Genomic DNA, 26,545 nt, shown 5'->3' on the forward strand with positions numbered 1-26,545 from the left:
TCTCAGTTTGTCTGTCATTCTCTCTGTTTGTCTGTCATTCTCTCAGTTTGTCTGTCATTCTCTCAGTTTGTCTGTCATTCTCTCAGTTTGTCTGTCATTCTCTCAGTTTGTCTGTCATTCTCTCAGTTTGTCTGTCATTCTCTCAGTTTGTCTGTCATTCTCTCAGTTTGTCTGTCATTCTCTCTGTTTGTCTGTCTTTCTCTCTGTTTGTCTGTCTTTCTCTCTGTTTGTCTGTCTTTCTCTCTGTTTGTCTGTCTTTCTCTCTGTTTGTCTGTCTTTCTCTCTGTTTGTCTGTCTTTCTCTCTGTTTGTCTGTCTTTCTCTCTGTTTGTCTGTCTTTCTCTCTGTTTGTCTGTCTTTCTCTCTGTTTGTCTGTCTTTCTCTCTGTCTGTCTGTCTTTCTCTCTGTCTGTCTGTCTTTCTCTCTGTCTGTCTGTCTTTCTCTCTGTTTGTCTGTCTTTCTCTCTGTCTGTCTGTCTTTCTCTCTGTCTGTCTGTCTTTCTCTCTGTCTGTCTGTCTGTCTTTCTCTCTGTCTGTCTGTCTTTCTCTCTGTCTGTCTGTCTTTCTCTCTGTCTGTCTGTCTTTCTCTCTGTCTGTCTGTCTTTCTCTCTGTCTGTCTGTCTTTCTCTCTGTCTGTCTCTCTGTCTCTCTGTCTGTCTGTCTGTCTCTCTGTCTGTCTGTCTGTCTCTGTCTGTCTGTCTTTCTCTCTGTCTGTCTGTCTTTCTCTCTGTCTGTCTGTCTCTCTGTCTGTCTGTCTGTCTGTCTTTCTCTCTGTCTGTCTGTCTTTCTCTCTGTCTGTCTGTCTTTCTCTCTGTCTGTCTGTCTTTCTCTCTGTCTGTCTGTCTTTCTCCTCTGTCTGTCTGTCTTTCTCCTCTGTCTGTCTGTCTTTCTCCTCTGTCTGTCTGTCTTTCTCCTCTGTCTGTCTGTCTTTCTCCTCTGTCTGTCTGTCTTTCTCCTCTGTCTGTCTGTCTTTCTCCTCTGTCTGTCTGTCTTTCTCCTCTGTCTGTCTTTCTCCTCTGTCTGTCTGTCTTTCTCCTCTGTCTGTCTGTCTTTCTCCTCTGTCTGTCTGTCTTTCTCCTCTGTCTGTCTGTCTTTCTCCTCTGTCTGTCTGTCTTTCTCCTCTGTTTGTCTGTCTTTCTCCTCTGTTTGTCTGTCTTTCTCCTCTGTTTGTCTCTTTCGTTGTCTGTCTGTCTCTCGGTCTCAATATCACTCTGTCTCTTTCTGTCTCTGTCTGTTGCTCTCTGTCTGTCTCTTGCTCTCATCTTTTGTCTCTATTGATCTCTCTATGCCTCTCGCTTTCTCTGGGTCTCTCTATTGCTCTCTCTCTCTCTCTGTTTTTTTTATTGCTCTCTGTCTATCGCTCTGGTTTTGTCTGTCTATCACTCTCGTTCTGTTTTTCACTTTCGCTCTCTATCACTCTCTCTATCACTCTCTTTCTATCACTCTTTCTCTGCCTGTTTCTCTCTGTCTCTCTATTGCTATCTCTCTCTTTCTCTTTCTCTTTCTATCGCTCTCTCTCTGTGTTTCTCTATCTCTATCGCTCTCTCTCTCTGTCTTTCTATTGCTGTCTCTGTCTCTATTGTTCTCTGTCTGTCTCTCTATTGCTCTCTCTGTTTCTCTATCACTTTCTCTCTGTATTTTATATTGCTCTCTTTCTGTCTGTTTCTCTATTGCTCTTTCTATCGGTCTGTCTATTGCTCTCTCTCTGTCTCTCTATCACTCTGTCTCTCTATCACTCTGTCTCTCTATCGCTCTCTCTCTGTCCCTCTATCACTCTGTCTGTCTCCCTATCTCTTTCTGTCTATCGCTCTCTCTGTCTCTCTATCGCTTTCTCACTCTTTCTCTATTGCTCTCTCTCTGTGTCTGTCTCTCTCTACCGCTGTCTCTCTATCACTCTTTCTCTCACTATCTCTCTATCTATCGCTTTCTTACTCTGTCTCTCTCTCTCTCTGTCTGTATCTATCATTGTCTCTCTATCACTCTTTCTCTCACTGTCTCTCTATCGCTCTCTCTGTTTCTATCACTCTCTCACTCTGTCTCTCTATTGCTGTCTCTCTCTATTGCTCTTTCTCTCACTGTCTCTCTATTGCTCTCTCACTCTGTCCCTATTGCTCTCTATCGCTCTCTCACTCTCTCTATCTGTTGCTCTCTCACTCTGTCTCTCTAATGCTCTCTCTGTCTTTCTAACGTTCTCTCACTGTCTCTCTATCGCTCCTTCTCTCACTGTCTCTATCGCTCTCACTCTATCGCTCCCTCTGTATCTCTATTGCTCTCTCTCTGTCTCTCTATCACTCTGTCTCTATCGCTCTCTCACTCTCTCTATCTCTCTATCGCTGTCTCTCGCTCTTGGTTGGGCAGTGTATGGTGCAGCTTAGCAGTGTATACTGCATTGCTTAGCAACACTTCACTTATTCCAGCGCATGCCTGAAGCACAGCAGCGCCACCCATAGACTTAACATTGTAACTTTCACCCCACCAGACAGTCCCTGAATCCATTAAACTCACATTTGATGATTTTACGGCCCCAGTGGGCATGTGTGTCATCTAATGACACCAACATCATACACCAAAGTTACAGCAAAGGGGACAAAGTGTGGTGCAAGAAAAATCATGTAGGCTTATTTATAGTAGATTAAGTCTCCTAAGTAGTAAGTGTTTTATACTTGATGCATTATTTGCTAATTGTTCAATTTTCTCTTTAAGGTTGAGCTATGTGAATCATGCTGAAGACCTTGCCTCCAAATTGCTCCAGTGTTTTCCCAAAAACCGATTATCTGCCCAGACTGCTTTGAATCATGACTACTTCAGCGATCTTCCCCCACGGCTCTTTGAGTTGAGCGATAGTGAGTACTGGTGTCTTCCATACTTCAGTTATACAGTGCTGAAAAGAAGAAATAATCGTTATATTGTGTCAACATTCTTTTATGTTAAATGCTGTCTGATAGTTCTGACAGCGGCATTTAACTGCCACTATCGGTGTTCGGGGGTCTCAAACGCCCCGCCTCCTACACATTGAAATGCTTTTCGGTTGTCATAACACCCGGGGGCTTCTGAAGGTCCCTAGGGCTGCCATGACTGATTGCTTATCAAGGTGTGCCTGTGGTGCATATTGATAGACTGCCTGTCAGACCGCGGTATATACTGTATGAGTTAATTAATTGATCACAAGTTCAAGTCCTCTACAGGGAGAAAATAACTATGTAGAAATGAGTAAAAAAAAAGTTTTATTAATTATTGGTAAAAATAAAAGTTAATAACATTTTCCAAAAAGCCCTCTCCCATATTTATAACGAAAGATCAAAGCAAAAACAAAAACATATTTGGTATCATTGTGTCCGATAATGTCTGATCTACTAAAGTGTAGCCCGCACTGTGAACTGTATCAGAAAAAAGACCGTACAATGCCAGAATTGCACTTTTTTTGGTCAGCCCATATCCAAGAAACTTTTTTTTAATAAGAAGCGATAAAATCACATGAACTCCATAATGGTATTAACCCTTTGCAATCCAATTTTGGATTCAGGGTTTCCTAGGGGGCTTTCTCTTTCTGCCATTATACAATGGTGCCATCTGCTGGCTAGAGCCAGCACTGCAGTATGGGACATGCTGGAGAGGTCCCCCACAACAGAGCGGCCAGTAATCTACAGTAAAAGTACCCTGCCAGATGTCTTCCGACATCGGAGCTGTACAGCCTTCAAGCAGAATGTCGCAGACAGTGGATTGGAAAGGGTTAATAGAAACTGCAGGATGTCCCGGAAAAAGGGACTTATACAACTATATGGATGGAAAAAGTTATCTATGTCAGAAGATGGAAGCAGGACATTTAATTTTTTTTAAAAGATGTTTCAGTTTTTAAAAGCAGTATAGCAAAAAAAACTATATAAATTTAGTATTGTGGTAATTGTACTGACCCATAAAATAAAGTTATAATGTCATTTTTGCATTAGTTTGTACATCATAAAAACGAAACACCCCATAAGAGGCCTGAATCGATTTTTTAATTCCATTTCATTCCACTTAGAAATTTAATACAATTTGTCCCTTTAAAAACAAGCCCTCAGATAGCTACTTTGACGGATAAATAAGAGCTTTGTCCAGAGAACTGATTCTGCTCGGGAAATATCTTGGGGATAGGAGAGACAGATTCAGATTATAGAGAACTTGGTGATAATTAGCGGAGTGCGTAGGTGGGGCAGTAGACAGAGTAGAGAAAATATATACCATATATACTCAAGTATAAGCCTAGTTTTGTAGCGCCTTTTTTTATTCTGAAAAAGCCCCCTTGGCTTATACTCGAGTGAGGTTAAAAAAAACAAAACACAATACTCACCTCCCAGCCGGTGTCTGTGTCCCCGGCGCGATGGTCTTCCCTGCGGTGCGGCAAGCTGCTTGAGAATCCCTCCCGCCGTCATCTCCCTGCTCAGTTTTGAATTCCCCCGCCGTCAGCGCTGTGTAGGTAAGCGCTGTGATTGGATTGAGCGCCAGCCAATCACAGCCGGCACTCGATCATTCACAGCCATTCAGTTGATGACGTCACTGAATGGCTGTGAATGTTTTATCGAGCGCCGGCTATGATTCTCTGGTGCTCAATCCAATCACAGCGCTTACTTACAGAGTAGATTAGTATTTAGTTTTATTGGAAAAGATTCAGTGTAACTTGTTTTTTGTTCATTTAAACCTTTGCTCATCCTGAGATGAACAGTCCAATGGGCGGTCCTATCACTGACTGGCAGCCTTCCCTGTATGTACAGTCATTCACAGCTGCCTATCGCTAATAGGACCGCCCACAGGACTGTTCATCACATGTTTTATTAATCTTTCCCCATAAAACTATACATCAGTCTGCTCACCTCCTCCTACTCTATGGCACGATGCCTTTAGTTTGGACAGAATGTTCCAGCTGTCAGATTCCCTTTAACCCCTTAAGGACACAGCCTATTTTGCATATAAGGATGCAACCATTTTGGGGGTTTTATTATCTCCATGTTTCAAAAGGCATAACTTTTTTTAAATTTTTCCGCCAAGACGGCCATATGAGGACTTGTTTTCTGCATGGCGAACTGAAATCGTGCGTTTTATTTATTGTATAGTTCATTATGGATATAATGATACCAAATATGTGGTGTTTAAAAAAAAAAAAAATACAAGCAAGAAAGTGCACAAAAGGGTTTTTTTGTGTGTATTTTTTACACTATTATGTTTTTCTTATGTCCCTGTAGAGTATTTGAACCAGGAAAGGCGAGCTGTCACAGCTTGCTCCCGCATCGGCGTGGTGCGGGCTCACTTCTGAGCTCGTGCCATCTACAGGACTTGAGTTAACATCCTGTTGTGTTAACTACCACCCTGCCAGAATGTAAACTTACGTCCTGTGGCATTAAGGGGCTAAAGAGACTGCAGAACTTAGATGGGGTTGTGTGTCCCATTTGAATATTACCACCATACCTGGTGAGTCCTTTATCTGAGATCTTTATATTTCCAGCTATACCTGGAGTGCCCCCACTTTTTAACGCTTTCCAGTCCAACCTGTATCCTCGTTTTCCTAGGGGGGCTTACTCTTTTTCTGCCATTATACAACGGAGCTATATGCTGGCTTAAGCCAGTACTGCATGAGGTGACACGTTGGGTAGGCTCCGACAGCAGAGAGGCTGGCAATATACAGTAAGAGAACCCCGACGGATGTCTACCAACATCGGAACTGTACAGCCTTAAATCATAATGTCTTCACAGGTCAGACAGTGGATTGGAAAGGGTTAAACCTGCTTACAAAAATTCTATACTCCTTCTCCCTATCCCCCTGACCCTTAATTTTCAGTATGGTTGTTAGAGTCATCATACCAAGCCGTTGGTAGCATAGAACCACAGGAAGTCCAACATGCTGACTACTGTTAATGTTACTGCATGGACGCAGTAGCTTGGTTAGATTAATGCTGTACATGACATACCTGCGTTGTACATTGATGTTTACTGGATTTGCAACCTTAAGAAAAAACATTTTGAATCATAGAAAGTTCTATAAATGTCTTAGATGGAAATATCCCTATACATTTTATTGAGGCCCTTTGGAGTGATACAATCAGTGTGGCCCTTGGACCAGAAAAGGTTGAGCCCCCTTGGTCTTGTGGATTTCAGATGTACTGGCCAGCATTGTAATGGATAAGGAATACTTCCTACACCTTGACTTGCATCCATTTTATATAGGTGACAAGTATTTCTTCTTTTTCCCTCCATTTCCCATTAACGATGAAGACATACTTATGATTTGACTTGTTTGAAAATGCAAGTTCTTCATAATGTGACAGAAAAAAAACTTTTTCCATTACTGGTCTCTTTCTCGCATGAAGAATATATCATCAAAAAAAACAATTTAGAAAAAGCGAAAACTGTGATTATTCAGAAGTAAATGGAAAGTCTTGTACATCATCCCCGAAGCAACGGAAAACACAAATATAGAAAGAAGTATCAAGCATTTCACATTCTTTGAATTTTCAATGAAGAATCATATCCCTCTTGATTTAACACAGTGTGACATCCAGAAAATGTAAAGATATTTCAAATGTTTCTTTTTAGCTCTTTAGAATTTTCAACATCTTCTCCCTACTTGGAACATATCTCTATAATAAACAGCTGCCTAGCAACAGGATAAAACAAGATAGGAAAAAAACAAAAATGGGAGTTTGTTGCAGTAACTCCCTGAATCTGATATCATAAGAATGCATCCTGGTCTATCCAACTGCCTTAAATAAACTATTTCCCCTATAAAATTACCCATTCTCATCATTAATTTTTTATAATTGTATCTTACGTTCTCTCCTTAATAGTGTTCTCCTTTTTGTTTAAATTTCTACTCTGCAATATACAAAAAGAACATTTACATTGTGTCCACCCCCCCCCCCCCCCCCCGCCCGGGGTTCCATCAAAGTTTAAATAGTATATATCACCTATATTTTTTTTTTACTTCCCTCCTTTCCTTCCCTTTCCTTCTTTACTGCTTTCCTTTTTTTCCCCTTCCTCCCTTCCTTTTGTTTATTTTCTTGTCCTTTCCTTCCTTCATTTCCCTTCCTTTATCCCTTCCTACCTTCCTTTTCTTCCTTCTCTCCCTTCCTTCTCTCCCTTCCTTCTCTCCCTTCCTTCTCTCCCTTCCTTCTCTCCCTTCCTTCTCTCCCTTCCTTCTCTCCCTTCCTTCTCTCCCTTCCTTCTCTCCCTTCCTTCTCTCCCTTCCTTCTCTCCCTTCCTTCTCTCCCTTCCTTCTCTCCCTTCCTTCTCTCCCTTCCTTCTCTCCCTTCCTTCTCTCCCTTCCTTCTCTCCCTTCCTTCTCTCCCTTCCTTCTCTCCCTTCCTCCCTTTCCTTCCCTTTCCTTCTTTACTGCTTTCCTTTTTTCCCCTTCCTCCCTTCCTTTTGTTTATTTTCTTGTCCTTTCCTTCCTTCATTTCCCTTCCTTTATCCCTTCCTACCTTCCTTTTCTTCCTTCTCTCCCTTCCTCCCTTTCCTTCCCTTTCCTTCTTTACTGCTTTCCTTTTTTCCCCTTCCTCCCTTCCTTTTGTTTATTTTCTTGTCCTTTCCTTCCTTCATTTCCCTTCCTTTATTTCTTCCTTCTCTCCCTTCCTTCTCTCCCTTCCTTCTCTCCCTTCCTTCTCTCCCTTCCTTCTCTCCCTTCCTTCTCTCCCTTCCTTCTCTCCCTTCCTTCTCTCCCTTCCTTCTCTCCCTTCCTTCTCTCCCTTCCTTCTCTCCCTTCCTTCTCTCCCTTCCTTCTCTCCCTTCCTTCTCTCCCTTCCTTCTCTCCCTTCCTTCTCTCCCTTCCTTCTCTCCCTTCCTTCTCTCCCTTCCTTCTCTCCCTTCCTTCTCTCCCTTCCTTCTCTCCCTTCCTTCTCTCCCTTCCTCCCTTTCCTTCCCTCCTGTCTTGCCTTCCCTCCCTCCCGTTTATTCTTTCCTTCCTTTCCTACCTTTCCTTCCTTGCTTCCTTCCCTCTCTTCGTTCCTTGCTTCCTTCCCTCTCTTGCTTCCTTCCCTCGCTTCCTTCCCTCTCTTGCTTCCTTCCCTCGCTTCCTTCCTTGCTTCCTTCCCTCTCTTGCTTCCTTGCTTCCTTCCCTCTCTTGCTTCCTTGCTTCCTTCCCTCTCTTGCTTCCTTGCTTCCTTCCCTCTCTTGCTTCCTTGCTTCCTTCCCTCTCTTGCTTCCTTGCTTCCTTCCCTCTCTTGCTTCCTTGCTTCCTTCCCTCTCTTGCTTCCTTGCTTCCTTCCCTCTCTTGCTTCCTTGCTTCCTTCCCTCTCTTGCTTCCTTGCTTCCTTCCCTCTCTTGCTTCCTTGCTTCCTTCCCTCTCTTGCTTCCTTGCTTCCTTCCCTCTCTTGCTTCCTTGCTTCCTTCCCTCTCTTGCTTCCTTGCTTCCTTCCCTCTCTTCCTTCCTTGCTTCCTTCCCTCTCTTCCTTCCTTGCTTCCTTCCCTCTCTTCCTTCCTTGCTTCCTTCTCTCTCTTCCTTCCTTGCTTCCTTCTCTCTCTTCCTTCCTTGCTTCCTTCTCTCTCTTCCTTCCTTGCTTCCTTCTCTCTCTTCCTTCCTTGCTTCCTTCCCTCTCTTCCTTCCTTGCTTCCTTCCCTCTCTTCCTTCCTTGCTTCCTTCCCTCTCTTCCTTCCTTGCTTCCTTCCCTCTCTTCCTTCCTTGCTTCCTTCCCTCTCTTCCTTCCTTGCTTCCTTCCCTCACTTCCTTCCTTGCTTCCTTCCCTCACTTCCTTCCTTGCTTCCTTCCCTCTCTTCCTTCCTTGCTTCCTTCCCTCTCTTCCTTCCTTGCTTCCTTCCCTCTCTTCCTTCCTTGCTTCCTTCCCTCTCTTCCTTCCTTGCTTCCTTCCCTCTCTTCCCTCCTTGCTTCCTTCCCTCTCTTCCTTCCTTGCTTCCTTCCCTCTCTTCCTTCCTTGCTTCCTTCCCTCTCTTCCTTCCTTGCTTCCTTCCCTCTCTTCCTTCCTTGCTTCCTTCCCTCTCTTCCTTCCTTGCTTCCTTCCCTCTCTTCCTTCCTTGCTTCCTTCCCTCTCTTCCTTCCTTGCTTCCTTCCCTCTCTTCCTTCCCTTGCTTCCTTCCCTCTCTTCCTTCCCTTGCTTCCTTCCCTCTCTTCCTTCCCTCTCTTCCTTCCTTGCTTCCTTCCCTCTCTTCCTTCCCTCTCTTCCTTCCTTGCTTCCTTCCCTCTCTTCCTTCCCTCTCTTCCTTCCTTGCTTCCTTCCCTCTCTTCCTTCCTTGCTTCCTTCCCTCTCTTCCTTCCCTTGCTTCCTTCCCTCTCTTCCTTCCCTCTCTTCCTTCCCTCTCTTCCTTCCCTCTCTTCCTTCCCTCTCTTCCTTCCCTCTCTTCCTTCCCTCTCTTCCTTCCCTCTCTTCCTTCCCTCTCTTCCTTCCCTCTCTTCCTTCCCTCTCTTCCTTCCCTCTCTTCCTTCCCTCTCTTCCTTCCCTCTCTTCCTTCCCTCTCTTCCTTCCCTCTCTTCCTTCCCTCTCTTCCTTCCCTTCCTTCCTCCCTTTTCTTCCTTCATTCCTTCTTTTCTTCATCCCTCCCTCTTCTCATTTTCTAATCTGTTTTTATTTTATGACTGTAGATTCTGTGTTCTATACATGATTATGGGGGTGACCATCTTGCCTAAGCTGCCCCTCCGCTAGCAGCAGTTGTGAGATTTGCTTTAGAGCAACCACATGCCAAATAGATGTTTTATATGTGGCAGTCTTTAATCCTTGTTCTCAATTAGTTTTTTTCATGTGGATTCAAATGTAATTTGCACCAAAATCTGCGTCCCATTGTTCTTTATGGGAGTCCAGCTCATGGATCATATGGCACAGTTTTTTTCTGCTGTGAATTTAGAAATCCCGGTGGCAGAAAAAAGGTGAAATCAATGTTTTATGTGGATTCCAAATCCAACCTGCAATATAATTGGAATCTGCAGCAAATGTGCATATCATCCGTGTCAAACATCCACAGCTATAATACATGGACTTCTGTCTCTGATTCCCTTAAACTCCTCATTGGCTTTTACCCATTGAGATTGTTGCCCATGTGCACATACACTTCCTTTCTCCTCCAACATTCACATGTAGAATAGCTTTTGCATATTAGATCATTGTCTTGCTGCATAACCTAATTATTCTGCAGCTTCCAGACAGACAACCAGATATCATCCTCAAAGCCAACCTTCAGACACAGGATAGCGTGTAATAGAATTGCAGTCATATTTCTGTGTGATGCCCCTTCCGCTCCGAATCATGTTCCCCTCTCTGTACGTGTCACACGTCTGGTCTCTGTTTTCCAGGTCCCAAGTTAACAAAGCATCCCCATCACCATTATCATATATAACTATTGGTATGACGTCTTCACTGTGGAGCATTGGATTTAATTTAGACCAGACATTGTGGGACCAGAGTTTCCCTCCTGTCCCATCTGTCAATACACTGTTCCAAACAAGATGAGAATCATCTATATATCCGATGCAGTACCTTCGATTAATGCCCCCGTGGTGACCATATAGTGCCCAAATAATACAGTCACAGTGCCCAAATAATACAGTCACAGTGCCCTGATAACATTGCCATGAAGTCTCCAAATATATGTGCAAATCAATAAGCTGAGCAATGAAGTTGCATCATGTACAGTTGCCTTTCCATAGGTCTAGACACCAAGTATGGGGTCAGGCGTGTAAACTTCCAGTGCCCATAACATCATGGCCATTGGTGCCCCTTCAGTAATGACAGGTGACGTGCCCTGCATGACTCCATCAGTTGCATACGCCAAGTAACAGCTCAGTAAAGACCATTTATGTCAAATCCTTTTCTTGTCATGGAGTTGCATAGTATTGGCCTATTCGATCAATGGGGGGGGGGGCGATTGATTACTCATATGGCTGTTTGTCCCCCATAGAGTTTCATCACTATCAGCAGCTCATCGCTCATGTGCAGTCCTGTGCTAATTCTATATAGACTGAACAGTAGCCATGCTGTTGAGCATCTGACTATTGCTTGGAGTTATTAGGATGTCATATGGAGGAGCTTTCAAAAATTTCATCAACATGGAGTAGAAAATTTTCGCAAAGATTCTGCGGCATATTTGAAAAATGCTAATGATCTCTAAATCGCCACCATAACTTTTAATGCTGTGGATTCTGACTGCGGATTTCAACCTTTGAAATCTTGTACAAGGGTTGAAACCTGTGGCAAATGTACAACGAAATCCACTGCAAAATTTACACCATTTACATACGAATTTTCCACGCCGGATTTGCTGTATATTCGTTGCAGATTTTCCACTGCAAATGCGGTCTTATGTCTATTGAGCACTTGGATTCATTCAACCCTGCTACCATTCCTGATCTACATACAACTCGTAGACAGCCTTTCTGGTGGCCTTTCAGACCGGAGAGAAGGTTTGTTCCTTCTCTTCCTTTCTGGTCCAAAGGGCCAGTGGTGAAGCAACTGGCTGATGGCTCAGCTGTCAAGTTTCATGTTGGCCACTAGAGTTGAGCGAACGTACTCTGCCGAGCTTGATACTCGTTCGAGTATTAGCGTACTCGATGGTGCTCGTTACTCGAATGAGCATCAAGTCGTGTTCGACCCTGCTCCAGTTTTTGGCTCCTCCTCGCTGTGACGTGCCTGTTTTGGCTCCTCCCCGCCGCAGTGAGAGAGAGAAAAAAAAAAGCTCGGCACCCAGATACAAAAATGCTGGAGTCTCCCATTGTAGTCAATGGGGTTCGTTACTCAAGTAGAGCTCTCGAATTTTACGAAAAGCTCGACTCGAATAACGCGGACCCGAGCATGGACTTTCCTCTTTCGTTTTGGCAATTATGGTTTGCTGTTCTTGGCTTATAACAGATAAAGTAATCCCCTACATGGGTATCAATAATCATTTTTTGTATAGGCTCAGAGTTTAGATTTTTAAAATAGTATCAATAAAAGGACTGATGACTGAGTCCAGTGTATAAGTTGCTTATCCTAGTAGCCTAATGGCACAACATTCTTTTTGGTCCGTTTTGGCTAATACGGTAGGAGAGCGGTCATAGGGCAGCATAGCCTACTAACAGATCTGCTTTAAGTATGTTTCATACAATTTTACAAATGGCTTCCATGTTGTGTCAAATAGCCTAATCTTGTCAAATGTCTTTGTGCAAAGACCACTACAGGAGGTAGAGCCATCGATGCTTTCAGATAGATTACGTCTTGACAGAATTAGAGTGTTTCTTGGTGAATAGGCTGAAAACATAATCTTTGTGTAGACAAGATATGGTCAACCCATTCCATCAACCTCCACTACCGCACATTGATAATATTTATGGGGTCATTTGCCCTTAGAATCACCATGGCTTATGAGAACAGTCATTGGGACGGAATACAAATTTTCCAGCAAAATGAATTCATCCTTTTTTTCCTCTCCCCCCAACACTGAATCCGACCTTCTCTATGATCATTCTCCATTTATGACATCTCAATCCGATCTGAATGAATGATTAAGCACAGCTAGGATTTTGATAGGCTCTAAATTCTGTATTCTGTAGTAGCACTTTTCACTTAATATTGAGTTATTACCCAGTTGCCACTTAGTTTATCAGCCAGTGGTTAAATCCAGGCTCTATCAGCAAAGTAAATGCCAACACACTATCGCTCCGCAGCAGCCTGCCAGCAGAGAAGACTTGTCGTAGTCATTAACAAGCACAATGTATGCAGAACACCAGAGGGGAATTAAAACCACAAAAAATACCTCAGGGTGGTATTTTTAATATGAGAATTTAATTTGTAATTTCACAGATTAAGAATTTTGGCAGCATTAATCCTTTTATCAGCTCACAGCAGGTAATTTACAGAAGCATAACCATAAGGAGATATTCACTGGCAGAAACACGTCTTTGCATAACGTTAAACATCGGAGCAGTGAAACCTTTTGAAGGGGGGTAGAATAAAGATGAAAAATCATTATATTTTAAAGGAAGGTTTTCGTTAAATGCCTCCAGTGAAATTTTTAAGTTAGAGAAATATGGTTTCTGCGTCTGGAAGATAATCATTATGAAACACAAATCCAGTTGCAAGAGAAAGTCCGGTTACGTAGGCAGAGAGCTCGGCTTTGAATGTTCGAAAAACAAAGATACGTCTGGCTTGGAAGTATGTAGTATCGGTGGCGTTTCCATCGTGTGTCTGCAAATACATTGTGCTGCTTGTCACAATACAGAAGAGGAAGGCATTTGGTGGGTTGAACGTCTAGTCATAGGAATGCACCCCATCATCCCACTAGGAACCAGTGACATGAAGGAAAATCAGGTCCCGAGGCACTTGGTGGGAAGGAATAATATGGCGAATCTTCCTTCGATTCCACATGGAGCAAAAATATTAGCCCTTTAAGATGGCCTATCACCTACACTAGAATATCATTTTTCCATCTGCAACTCAATACCCCCCCCCCCCCCCCCAAAAAAAAAAGCTTTACTCCATTAGGACTCCTAAGAGAAAAAGGCCCACACTGCTTAACGAATCCTCTGACTTTTCCAAGGAAGTCAGCCACTTCCAGGTTTCATCTTCCCAGCAGTCCCCACGGCATCAGAGAGTCTTGGAATGCAAGTTATCGCAAGATCTCACATTCTGATTAAAAAAACAGATCGATAAGCATTAAATAAACTTTTTCTGAAAGTCAGAGGATTCATGGCATCAGACTCTTTATATTTTTAATGGGTCCTAATGAGTTAAACTTTAGTTTCTTTTTTTTTTTTCTTTTATGGCGGGAGGGAGGCGTTGAGTTGTAGAAGAAAAGGATCCTCCGGTTTAGGTGACAGGTCTTCTTTAAGTTGATTAGGTATAGTTAAGAGACAATCCACTGAGGTTGCGATCAAGATTTTTGTGAAGGAACACTGAATTTAGGAAATGCATAAAAAAAATTGAAAAGTATCTAATCATTCCTCCTTCAAAGGGGTTATCCGACTTATTTTGTTTTAATATAGTTTGGGCCCCCGTGCCCAAAACTGTATTTTAGCAATGTGCTTACCAAGGCCCTGGAACGCTGTTTTAGCTCTGCGGCACCATGGCATCCAACCCGTGACATCTCATAAACCTGCATAATGGGCTTCTAATGGAAAAGACCTGTCTGGTTTATGGGATGTCACTACTGCCTTCCCACTTTGGAGCTTCCTATTGGCCGCAGCGTTCATGTGATTAAGCAACCAAAGTGAACAGACTGACAGGAGGACCAGAGTGGCGGCAGAGGGGGGAGTATGTGAGAATTTTTATATTACACTTTCGGGTGTCCACGATAGCTGTCGCATTTTCTTGCGATCTAATAGATGCTGTATAGCGCTCTGTGATTGACCAGCACTGATCATGTGAGCAGCACCGGCCAATCACTGGGCAGCTACAGTGCATTGGTAGTCTTAAAGCTGCAAATGCACTATAGATGCTCTGGTAGTCTTTAAGGTAGCCATTTTGGCCACCTGAAAAACTGAACTGGATTCAGCAGAACAAAGGGTTGGGAAGAGAAGATAAAGTACAGGTTAGATACCCCTTCACCCTCCAATCCCCGGATAGAATTGTGTAGCAAAACTTGAGGGTTGCTTTAAATATGTATTATTAGGCTAATTTAGTGTCAATAATGTTTCTGATGAAAACTATAGAGGTTTTCACTCGGTTTTCCCACAAACTGGGAAACCAATAAAGATAGGAAGTGTCTTAATTTTTAACAGCTTGTAGTGGTTTTCTTTTTTGATAGTCCCTTTTCGTTAAACAGGTCCATCCAAAATAAACTGATCACAAGTTTTCCCACTGCTGAAATCCCCAGCAATTATCTGCAGGAGAACTTGGCAGCAAGTGTTTAATTCTCCTGCAGCACCCCCACAGGGAAAATTAAGTATTACATCAAAATGCCGTAATAGAGAATTTTAAAATGTCTTTTTTCAAATCAGACAAACCCTTTAACAAAAGAGGTCTACACATTAGGGCTAATTACACACGAGGACTAATTACACATGAGGACTAATTATTATTGCTGATTTTTTTTTTAAATCAGTTTCTATGTTTTTAAAGATTCGTTTTTCTGTCTTATAATAGTGTAACTTTCACGTGTTGCACAACCTCTCCATCCAACATTGTTCTGTTTTTCATGATCCTATTTTATGAACTGCTTTAACGTGATATTTTTTTTCTTACAGTGTCTTCCATTTTTACTGTACCGAATGTGAAGTTACAGCCAGAAGCTGGAGACAGCATGCGGATGTTTGGAAAAAACAATAGCTTCAGTAAAAGTCTCTCAAACAGCAAGCACTGATGATCTCACGGCATGGGGCAGGATTTAGGTGGGTGCAGGGTAGAATGTTCTAGAATCAGATAAAATGTGTATGGTTCCCTGACTATGAATTACAAATACAATAAAGGTGTGTTTATGGTTACTCAGTGTGGAATATGGTGTGGGCGGGAAATTACCAATGTAAGCGCCTTTTCAAATCCCGTTTCAGCCTCCGACTCTGGATTCTGCCACAGGTTACTATCTGGATCTCTTAAAACGGATCAGATGGAGACCTGGGTAGAACCTTAGCCTTCTATTACTCAACAGAAACCAGTAAGGTCTCCATTTTGAACGGGGTTCTACTTATTTCCGGCAGACAGAATAGCATAGTCATCTATGCTAATTTATCTGGCGTAACTACCTGAAACTAGTCGAATCCTGTTCAAATGGAGACCTTATTGGTTTCTGTTTCAGTAATGAAAACCTATGATTCCGTCCAGATTTCCACCTGGATGCCATTTTCAGAAATACAGATGGTAGCCAAAGACGGAACCAGGGGACAGAAGCGAAAATGAGTTAACGGGCATAATTGGAGAGTGTACATGTTTTTCAGGTGTAGTTTGGAACCCTGATTGGACAACAGAGCCACATTCACTATATTGGGGCACGTGGATGAAATATGTTTGTAGAATTGAAGGGTTATTCCGACTATTGATATTTTTGCCTGTGGTTCGGCTGTTTGCAGTATTTCAATAGACTTTAAGGACTAATAGAGGCTGTACAGTAGTGTGTGGAGGTTGTGCAGCTCCCTAGTGTGCTGCCATACAGGTTTTCTTGGGTGCCGTATGTACAGAGAGAATATTTGGGAGAATACTTCCAAACATTTAATGGAGCATGCCATGTTTTTACCTGGGAGATTTCTTCCAAAAGAATCCATAGATAAAGCTTTGGTTTGCGTCTGTATGAAATTGGAAGCATACAAAAATACCGTAAGGGTGCTTAGACTTATATGGGTGTATAAGAGTTACTAGTTGGTACTGAACTGCCATACTGCTATATGCATGAGCTCTGTGTTTTCCCTATTTCTCTACCACCGTAGACCATTTTGCTTGAGGATTCATGGGACCCCTATTCTTTCAATGGATGAGGGTCCCAGCGAATCTCATGTAACAGAAACTTCTGAGCAGCGCCGAAGAGTCATGAATGCTTGAAGTGGTGGAAATCAGTGATGCTCACAAATTATAGACTTCATCAATGTGGTCTTCTCATAAGCATCCATGACGTATCATAGCATCATTCGGGCTGGATTTTCCTTTCTAAGATAAAACAGCACTGTTAATTTTTGCAAACTGAAGACAGCCGTGTATATTAATGCACTTTTTTGCAGTGGTTTTAGATGCAGTAGTTGTGCAGCTCCTTAATGCCCGTCAATCCTTAATATTTTTGAAATTTATTGTGGAGATCTTGGGAAAGGTATCCAATCTCAACAGTTAAATTACATCTGTCTTTAAACATGGAGATGGGGGTGGACTCTGAATGGTCGAGGGACAGACTAGGTAGACCCATATGAGGTAATATGGAGAACAATGGTACGGTAGCTCTTCTTTACAGTCCCAGAAAGTGGAGGCAGTTATCATAAGTGAAGTCTTAGAAGCACGGTCATTTTCAGATTTCTTTGGGGGGGCACTGTTTATTATGGATTTATCAAGACCTGAATGATTTGGTGGTAGCTATCTAGAACCTGGCCAAGGTGCCAGAGAAAACCTCACTATGTTACAGATTAGGGTTGTAGAGATGGCTCTATAGCAAAGTTCAAAATGCCCCCTCTCCCCCACACACACACCACCTACACATCCCTACTCTTCGGGTTCACACAATCATGATTCCTGCTGCCAATCCCCTTTCAATAGAAGCTTCTCTATCTTGTTTCTTGACTAACTGTTGAAATTTGTGTAATCGTCTTACATGAAGGATTAGATTTGTACTTTGTCAATAAAATCCAAAGCTGCCAGTTCGATCCTTTATGGTTGCTTTGGGTCAAAAGCAAATTTCTGAAACTCACAACAGTTCAATCTTCCTGTTTAATCATTTCCTTATCTTCTCAATGAGATAGAAGTTGGGAAAGGACCAGACTGGTCTTGGGGGCAATTTCAGAAAAACAAAGTACAACTTGTGGAAAAACAGCCTTAAGATTTGTTAACTCTCTTTTCATTTCCAAAATGAAATATAAGGTATTAACATTGCCAATCTCATTCCCACCAGCGTGCGAAATTAAAATGTCTGGATCCGGCTATATCCTCCTCTTACTTTTAATCTCAACTCATAACCTACTCCATAGTGTAACTGCTCTCCAAAGCCCTCATCTGGGCCTAAAAAAAACAAAGGAGTGATCGACTATCCAAATATATCGCTCTGCAACACCTAAGGAAGGAAAAACCATTAAACAATTATCAAAATTGGCCGAAGATACAGCCTAAAGTCGGTAGAATCCAGAGATGAGCGAACCTACTCGGCCACGCCCCTTTTTCGCCTGAGCGCCGCGATTTTCGAGTACTTCCGTACTCGGGTGAAAAGATTCGGGGGGCGCCGTGGGTGAGTGGGGGGTTGCAGCGGGGAGTGGGGGGGGAGAGGGAGAGAGAGAGGGCTCCCCCCTGTTCCCCGCTGCTACCTCCCCCCCACTCCGCCACGCCGCCCCCCGAATCTTTTCACCCGAGTACGGAAGTACTCGAAAATCGCGGTGCTCGATCGAGTAATTACTCGAAAAGGGTACGTTCGCTCATCTCTAGTAAAAATCCCATCACCCAATCGTTTGTATTGCTTCTTCACTGAAGTCCAAGTTGGCAGCGAGACCAATTGCCCTAAGAGAGATTTTAGTTCTTTTAACGTACTTTTACTACATAGCGCCGTACTCAAAAGATTACGTAGTCGTTGTAATTTGTTTTTTAGTGAAAGAAATTCCATAGTACGACTATCAATAGTAATGCCTAAAAAAGCCAAACCAGCGCATGGGAAAACTGTTTTTTTTCATGTACCAAAAACTTTTGCAATTTTACACTCAGCAGTATCTGGGCAACCAATAAACAAAAAATTGTCGAAATGGTGCATGATGCCAACTGATGGAAATTCACGTGTCACACCCCACTCTAGAAAAGACAAGGCCTCAAAGTAAAAACAGGATAAAGAAAATCCCATAGGGAGGCACATATCAAAGTAAAACTTCCCTTCAAACCAAGCATTATAGCCAGAGGGACACACAGAGGGACACACAAAGGCGAAAAGCAGATTTGATATCGGCTGTGGCTGATAAGGCATTCTGACCTGAGCGCCATAATAAGTGATGACTAATATGAAAACTATTCGGATCCTTTTTTGGAACAATGCCTAGTGGAGATACTCTAAAATTGGCAAAAGGGGGACTATCAGAAGGGCAGCAACTCAGCCCTCAGCCACATCTTTTTAATTTTATTTCTAACAACATCGTGATAAATATTCACAGACTTAGAATTTTTAACCCATGAACAACCTAAACCTTTACTGAAAACCTGAACTAATTAGCCAGACCTTCAGACGGTCTTGATAAACTTCTAGCCAGGGAAGCATTCTTGGAAGCGTCACCGGTATCAAGGCTTTTGGGTAAAAAGTCTTTACCAGAGGGATGAAGTAATACTGAGTGGCTCTTCTAAAACACTGCAACATGGTATGCGGCCCACCACAAAAGGAACATTCATGGTACTATCTACAATGCTGTAACCACTTACATTGGCCCTCATTAAAGGCGAAGCAGACACCTTTACGAAAGCCAGGCATAGTAGTTACAGAAGACTGAGACGTTTGCCTTTGAGGGAGCTTTACGGGAGCATTATGTTCAACCAGAGGCTGACGTCTGACACCTCATTTAACGTTAGGGTAAACTGCTAATTTTTGACGAAACATTTTGTCATACGAATACCAAGAAACAGCGCCAAAATTACAGTGAGCTTCTAAAATGATGTTGATATGTATATATAACCCCAAAGCACTGACTTGTGAACATTCTGACAAAACGGCAGAAAATATACAAGTCTTGCAGCCAATTATTAAAAGAATTCACAGGCGCTCTTCTACGCTCGTCCTCCTTGTCATTGACCTTTATATCGGACTTTGTTGCAAACTCTTTTGCCGACGGCAATAGGGACAGCAGTTCCAGAAATTCACCTCTCTGTATATTTTCTCCTTTAAACTCTGAGGGAAATGAAAACCCCAAAGGGACAGCTCACACGTCAGCTTCTCTTTTATACATACCTGACTAACACCTGCTTCCCTCACTAAACTGGGTTTAACAGAAACCGGCTCTCGGGCTGGATCTGGGCCTCGTTTTGACAGCCCATAATCGATTGATGTCCTGGCTGGTAACTTAGCCCCACTCTTTGGACATTCCTTTGCAGCAGGCTAGAAAGGGTTAATAAAATATTAGGGGGGGGGGGGAGGAGGACGGCTGACCACCGCTTCAGCCATTCTTCACCGCACGCAGGGGCGTACCTATAGGGGATGCAAGGGATGCAGTTGAACCCGGGCCCAGTAGCTTTAGGGGGCCCATAAGGCCTCTCTTCTCCATATAGGGAGCCCAATACTATGACTACAGCATTATAGTTTGGGCCCCATTACAGATTTTGCATTGGGGCCCAGAAGCTGCAGGTTACGCCTCTGACCGCACGGATGATCCGCTGCCTGAGGAAGTCCTCTATCACAGTGTGAGATGTCCACTCTTCAGCCAACATCTGGATGCCGATCTTCCCGCCAGCTGATGGACAGTCAATCCAGCGCTGTCACCAAGCCACCTGACTGTCCAGGCAGATGTTCTGGGAAGTGTTCAAGGATTCCTCAGCGGACCCTGAAATTATCTCTCAGCAAAGGTGAGTTACACAAGCACCTTCTTATTAGAAAAAAAAATTAACCATTTAATGCCCAGATCCCATGTTGCCTCTGCTCTTAAAAGTCCTATTGGCCTTACAGGTATGTTGTCCTGCTGGAGACTAGATAGGCAGGGTTACACCACTGATAATAGCAGAAGCTAAAGTGTATACAGACACACCCATTTCATAGGTTTTATGCTGTGTAGTGGGAGAATACATTATGCATGTCCTCCTACTACTCCTTGGTGCTATTAAGTGGAAGAAGCTGATACACTACTTGTACATATCACCCTTGACCCTCTAAATAGTCTGACACTTCCTGTTCTGTAGAGATCACTTCTCAGCAGCCATCTCATTATAATCAGACAGGTTTACAATGACCGATAACACCTATATATATTGTATAGATAACACAGGATTCACAGTTGGCAGTAGGTGATGGTCACGACTCACTCACTCCCCCTCCCTGCAGAGTGATGTATAGACAGGCCACAGAGCATGACCACAATGCTCAAAAAACCAATTCAGTCATTTTCTAAGTAAGGTTTCTGTGTGTCTGTTATGAAACTGCCGTTCACCGCTTAGTGCAGTAATTTGGGCCGTATGGTTGCCCTCATCATCATGAGAACACATTAATAAAAATCTGGAAATAAAAACAAACTATAAAAATATTTTTTGAATTTTTAATTCCTAAAAAAGTAAGCAAACAATTTTCTTTAAAAGGGATTTCCCAGACTTCCTTAAAAAAAAGGGCTAGTTGAAGGGAATGGCACAAGCAGAGGCGTAACTTGAAGCTCCCGGGCCCCAATGCAAAACCTGTAACAGGGCCCCCAACTATAATGCTTTATTCATAGTACTGGGCTCCCTATATGGAGAATAGAGGCCTTATGGCCCCCCTAAGGTTCCTGGGCCCGGGTGCGACCGCAACCTCTGCATCCTCTATAGTTACGCCCCTGGGCACAAAATAACAAACTATGGAGTTCTCACCGATTCTGTCCTGCCGATCCGGCACAGCTGCTGTGTTCCTGGATGATTCATGTGAATGATGCAGCCAGTCACTGGCCTCAGCAGTAATGTGTGCATGAACGGTATATATGAATGTTGAGGCCAGTAATTAGCTGTAGTGGCCACTTAAATGATGAACAGTACATGACCACTACAGGAGTTCCAGGACCGGTGCAGTGCGGGGCTGTGCAGAACTGGCAAGAAATCTAAGCAGTGAGAACTCCATGTTCATTATTTTGTACTGTTCCCTGCCATTAGCCCTTTTTCAGTAATTCTTGGAACAGCCCTTTAAGCCATATTCAAGCATAGCGGAAATGGTGCAGATTTTCCACTTCAGAATTGGCTGCAGAAAATCCACAGCATTTTACTGTACGAGCAGTGTGTATGAGATTTCAGGAACTCCCATCCACATGCCACAGGGAAAATCCAAAGTGTAGATCGCCTTTGTAACCCCCTGACTACTGTGTTTCCCTGAAAATAAGACACCGTCTTATATTAATTTTTGCCCCAAAAGAGGCAGGGCAGGGTGTCTATTTTGGGGCAAAAAATAATATACTGGGACGCTGCAGACCAGGTGAGTATAAGCCTCACCTGCAGACCAGGTGAGGCTTATACTCACCTGGTCTGCAGCGTCCCAGTGCCTCGTGCTGCTGGTCTGCGGCAGCGATGCAGCAGTCTGCTGTGTCCTCCGTGCTGAGGTATCTTCTTTCTGGTGACAGGGCTTTGAATACCCCGCCTCCAGCAAAGCGAGCACTGTGATTGGATTGAGCGCCAGCCAATCACAGCCGCCACTCGATGAGGCAATCACAGCTATTTAGTGATGTCATTCACTGAATAGCTGTGAATGATCGAGTGCTGACTTTGATTGGCTGGCGCTCGATTTAATCACAGTGCTGGCTTTGCTGGAGGCGGGATATTCAAAGCCCCGTCACCGGAAAGAAGACACCTCAGCGCAGAGGACACGGGAGCCTGCTGCAATGCCGGGGACCATCGTGAGGGACTCGTACGCCGCGGGCCATTAGAATATTGATGTTTTTTGTTTTTTTTTAACTAGGGCTTATTCGAGGGAGGCCGTATATTTCAAGCCTCCTCTGAAAACAGGGGCAGGGCTTGCCTTCGGGGTAGGTCCTCATTTCAGGGAAACACAGTATATACATGAATGTAAGGTTGAATGTCATGAATAATGCTTTGACCTTTCTAAAATCAATAAAATTTTGTTAAACAAAGTGTAAAGTGGCCTTTGGTGCAAATTTTAAATTTGCAGCATGTCAATTTATACTGTGGATTTTCAATGTGGATTTCACTTCTGCAAATGAAAAGATGAAATTAGTGTCACAATCCACACCCAAATCAGCGTGTTCCATGTAGATTTTGATGCAGATTTTGACATGGATCTGCATCAAATTCTACGGCAAATACTACTACAGAAAACCTGCAATGTGTGAACATAGCCTCAAAGCCACATGGGGCAGGCTCTTCAGAACATTACTTGTGAATGGGGTTTTCACAGCCCATTAATGCACAGAGCAAAGAAATCCGTGCAAATTTCAAGACCTACTATGGATTTCCCAGCTCGGTTCGGCATATATGTAAGCTGATATACGTTACTACCATGTTTTCCTTCTTTACTAAATATCCCCACAAAATCCTATAAATACGTTTCTAATATAAAGCATGAGCGCCTCTCGTTTGTACAATAGAGATGCACTTACTATTTTTGTGATTACTTGCTGATTGGCGAGACAAATTTCACCTCCTCGAGGCGAAATAATACTGATAAAAATAATTTAAATATTTGCTTTTGGCAATTTCCACCAAAGGGGTGAAATTTAAATATATGAATGTGACTGAAATATTAAGTATCACATTTGCATAAAATTGATTTCAATTACAGTAGGGTTAAAAATGAAGCAAATTGCAGATTACTACAATTGTACAATCTATTAAAGTCGACACCAAATGCAGGAAACTTTATCCACAATTAGAGAAGGAGAATTACAACCTTTGGCCGAGTGACTTAAGAGGTTCTAATATGCAAATATTTTAAAGGGACAGTCCAGGCTAAATCAATATAGTGTTAAGGTAGGACTTAAGGAAGTAAAATCTCTTTTCTGCTGTATGTAATGCAATGTCTGTGCTGCTTACCTAGATCTGACCTCTCAGGGGCTTAGATGTGCCATTCTGTGCTTCCCCGCTGGTCACATGAACATGGCACTGCTGGAAGCTGATTCGCCATCATTTAGCAACTACCACCAGTAAGGATAGAGACAGCATCTAGAGATGAGCGAGCATACTCGGTAAGGCGATATACTCGAGACAGCATCGCCTTTTTTGAGTACCTGCTGGCGAGTCCCCAAAGATTCGGGGGGGCCGCGGGGGTGAGCAGCGGGTAGCAGAGGGGACCGGGAGCGAGAGAGGGATCTCTCACTCTCCTCCCCGCTCCCCCTCGCTGCCCCGCGCCGCCCCCGACCCCCGCAGCCCCCCTGAATCTTCAGGGACGTGCCAGCAGGTACTCGAAAAAGGCGATGCTCTCTCGAGTATATCGCCTTACCGAGTATGCTCGCTCATCTCTAGTAGCATCCTTTTCATTAGGTTTGCTGAGCTGAATGAACATAGGGGTGTGGACAGGTGACTGGTGCTGGAAGTAACAGAATGGCGCATCTCAAAGCTGGAGAGGTCAACTCTACAGTAGGCACAGTTGTTGTAATGTTAACAAAGAAGCTTGTGGAACCCATTGCCTTTAATTTAGGATACCTATCCTATTTGCTTAGCATGAACGTTCATTTCCATTACAATGGTTGTGCTATGTTCTTTGCATAGTGCGAAAGAAAGTTCCATTAACATTACTACATCTATAAGCAAACAAAAAAGAGCTTTTACCTGCAAACCCCCTAAAAGAAAAGGAAAAGAAGACTCCCGCCGTCATGATCTGTACATTCAGTCGGGGATGGTACAAAATATAGATAGATGCTTAAGTGGTCAACACAGCCTTAACTTCCATAGTCCTCAAAGGAGACAACCGTTCTCTTCTCCTCCTCCTATGCATGGCAGCTGGCCACAATGGTTTACCAAATGGAACTCCCTTTTTTCCAGTAGGTTGGGTTTTTATTGATGCCCCCCCCCCCCCACTTATCGAACGTGTAGAAGTATCAATTTAGACAGATAGAACCTAATAGCCGTGGGATAACGTTGCGGATTTCCAACGCGTTTCACGCGGCAGAAATCTGTCTGCAGGTATTTAAATTCCTAAAAGCAGGAATTTTTCATATTGTATAGTATGAATTGTTGCAGGTTATAGCTTGTTTAAATCAGATGGGACTGTGATGAGCTTTCATTCAGATTGTATCATTAAAAAAACCTAATAACATTCAGTATAAAATGGACTGATACAGTAGCATGAGCTCTGAAAGGAATGCTTTAGGAAAAACCTGTATACTTACCCTTTAAGGACCAACCGCCATAAATATACAATGATTGATTCAGGACTTTAATCCAGACTAATAGTAAAAATATAGTGTTGGTTTAAAGCAGGTCGGGTTCCTCGGCTGTCGGAGACAGCCAAGGACCTGAGGAGAAGGCAGAAGTGGTTATAATCGTGTCTGCCTTCTCTTTTGCAGGCTACAAAGCGCTAATGATCGCTATTTAGAGAATAGCTGAAGCAGCAATGCCATTTCTTCTATTTGACCTGGTGATCATTGGTGCCCCCAGCATGGCAGAGCTGCTGGGTATTAGCAGACCCCAGCCCAGCGCTGTCGGTGAATAATGTCACATTATCAGGATGTTTTCCTCTGTAAGGCCTCATGTCCATGGTCAGATCGGACTCCACATGCAGGAACCCGCAACGGAAATTGACCTTGCCCTTAGCCAAGGATACTGCAGGTTTTCTACTTACCTGTTAGGGTCTTTTGCGGGTCTTCATTTTATTCACTGTGGGTGTGTGCGGGCGCGCTGCCGCACATGCGCAGCGAAGTTTTTTGTTTTTTTTTAAACTCCTGCTTTTCCGCGGAATCCACAGTCCATCCTCAATTCAATTGTGGACAGGCTGCATATTGCAGGGCTTCTATTGACTTCAATGGAAGCCATCCGTGCGAGATCCGCACTAAAATGGAGCATGCTCCGATTTGTTTTCTGGACCGAAAGGTCCGCAAATCAAATCCACATGCTTTATTCCATTTGCGGATGCCCATGTTTCCCTATAGGTGGCTTGATTTACGGATTCCGCAATTCAAACCCGCCCATGGACATTGGGCCTAACTTGGACTCCTATAGATGCTGCTCTTATTGATGCCCCAATTGCAGTGGAAGACTTAAATAAGAAAAACAAATGACAGTGTGAATGCCCTCAGATGTCGTATATGACGCCATGGGGGACAGAGATGTTAGAAAATAAGTAAAAACAAATAGCAGAAGAAAATGCAAATATATTTTTAAATAAAAGTAACCCATCATCCACGACAACCTAAACCGTTGTCATATCTGTCCTGTAATCAGAGACTATGCAGATTATTTGTCAAAACATCGGAAACAAAACGAGGAACCCATTCCTGCACTTTTTTTTGAGTAAATATACTAATTTAAAAAATAAAATCTATAAATTAAAGACAATCGTTTAAACTATTTGTACACATTATTCCTAATAGAAAAAAAAATTAAACCGGAAAACTATTTTTTGAAAAAAAGTATTAAAACATCAAAAATAATTCCCCCCCCCACCTCTTAAAATAAAAAAAGGTCCATAAAATCACCACATGTGTAATAAATAGCTAAAACGTGTCTGGTCCTTCTGCACTGATTCACTCTTGTCTTTAAGGGGTTAAATTATCACTGGTGCTAGGGGTGTAAATTGAAGCTGTTGAGCCCCACTGAAAAATCTATAAGAGCGCCCTCTATGCTTCATTTAAAGCAGAGGTCCCCAACTCCAGTCCTCAGGGACCACCAACAGGTCATGTTTTCAGGATATCCTGAGGACCGACAATAATTACATCACCTGTGCAACATTGAGGAAATCCTGAAAACATGACCTTTTGGCGGTCCCTGAGGACTGGAGTTGGGGAACACTGATTTAAAGTCTCCTCATATATGAAAGAGAGACCTTATAGAACACATAAAGTACCAGGGCCCAGGTGGAACCGCACCCTCTGCACTCACTATGGTAATGCCTCTGCCTACTGCAGGCCTGAAGGGGCGGTGCATGACTTTTGTCTTGGGTGTTCTTTGAGCCATGCTCTATCCCCTCAGGCCATACACCAGGCATAGCACAAAGTATCCGTTTTTTTTCCTGGAGAGTTCTTTTAATGAAAAGGGATAAATAAAGTAGTATGGTAATTGTTATGATCTGATATATGTCCAGGGAAAGAACCAGTTGGGCATCGCAATTCACCTATAGCACCTCCTTTCCCCTTGATCTCAATTTAAGACAAGTCCCTCAGCTTGACCTGGGACTTCG

At 43.1% G+C, this 26,545-nt stretch overlaps 1 protein-coding gene across 5 annotated transcripts in view; it reads left to right on the forward strand.

The window, feature by feature from the left end:
- CDK14 (cyclin dependent kinase 14) overlaps positions 1-26,545 on the forward strand; it is a 509,998-nt gene that overhangs the window by 392,605 nt on the left and 90,848 nt on the right. For all 5 annotated transcript variants that reach the window (XM_066584666.1, XM_066584664.1, XM_066584665.1 and 2 more), the window contains 2 exons: positions 2,702-2,841; positions 15,129-15,272. In XM_066584666.1, coding sequence (XP_066440763.1) covers positions 2,702-2,841; positions 15,129-15,244 — 256 coding nt within the window. In that variant the 3' untranslated portion in view covers positions 15,245-15,272. The remainder of the gene's footprint in view (positions 1-2,701; positions 2,842-15,128; positions 15,273-26,545) is intronic.

This window comes from Eleutherodactylus coqui, chromosome 12 (assembly GCF_035609145.1).
Source record: "Eleutherodactylus coqui strain aEleCoq1 chromosome 12, aEleCoq1.hap1, whole genome shotgun sequence".
Taxonomy (NCBI): Eukaryota; Metazoa; Chordata; class Amphibia; order Anura; family Eleutherodactylidae; genus Eleutherodactylus; species Eleutherodactylus coqui.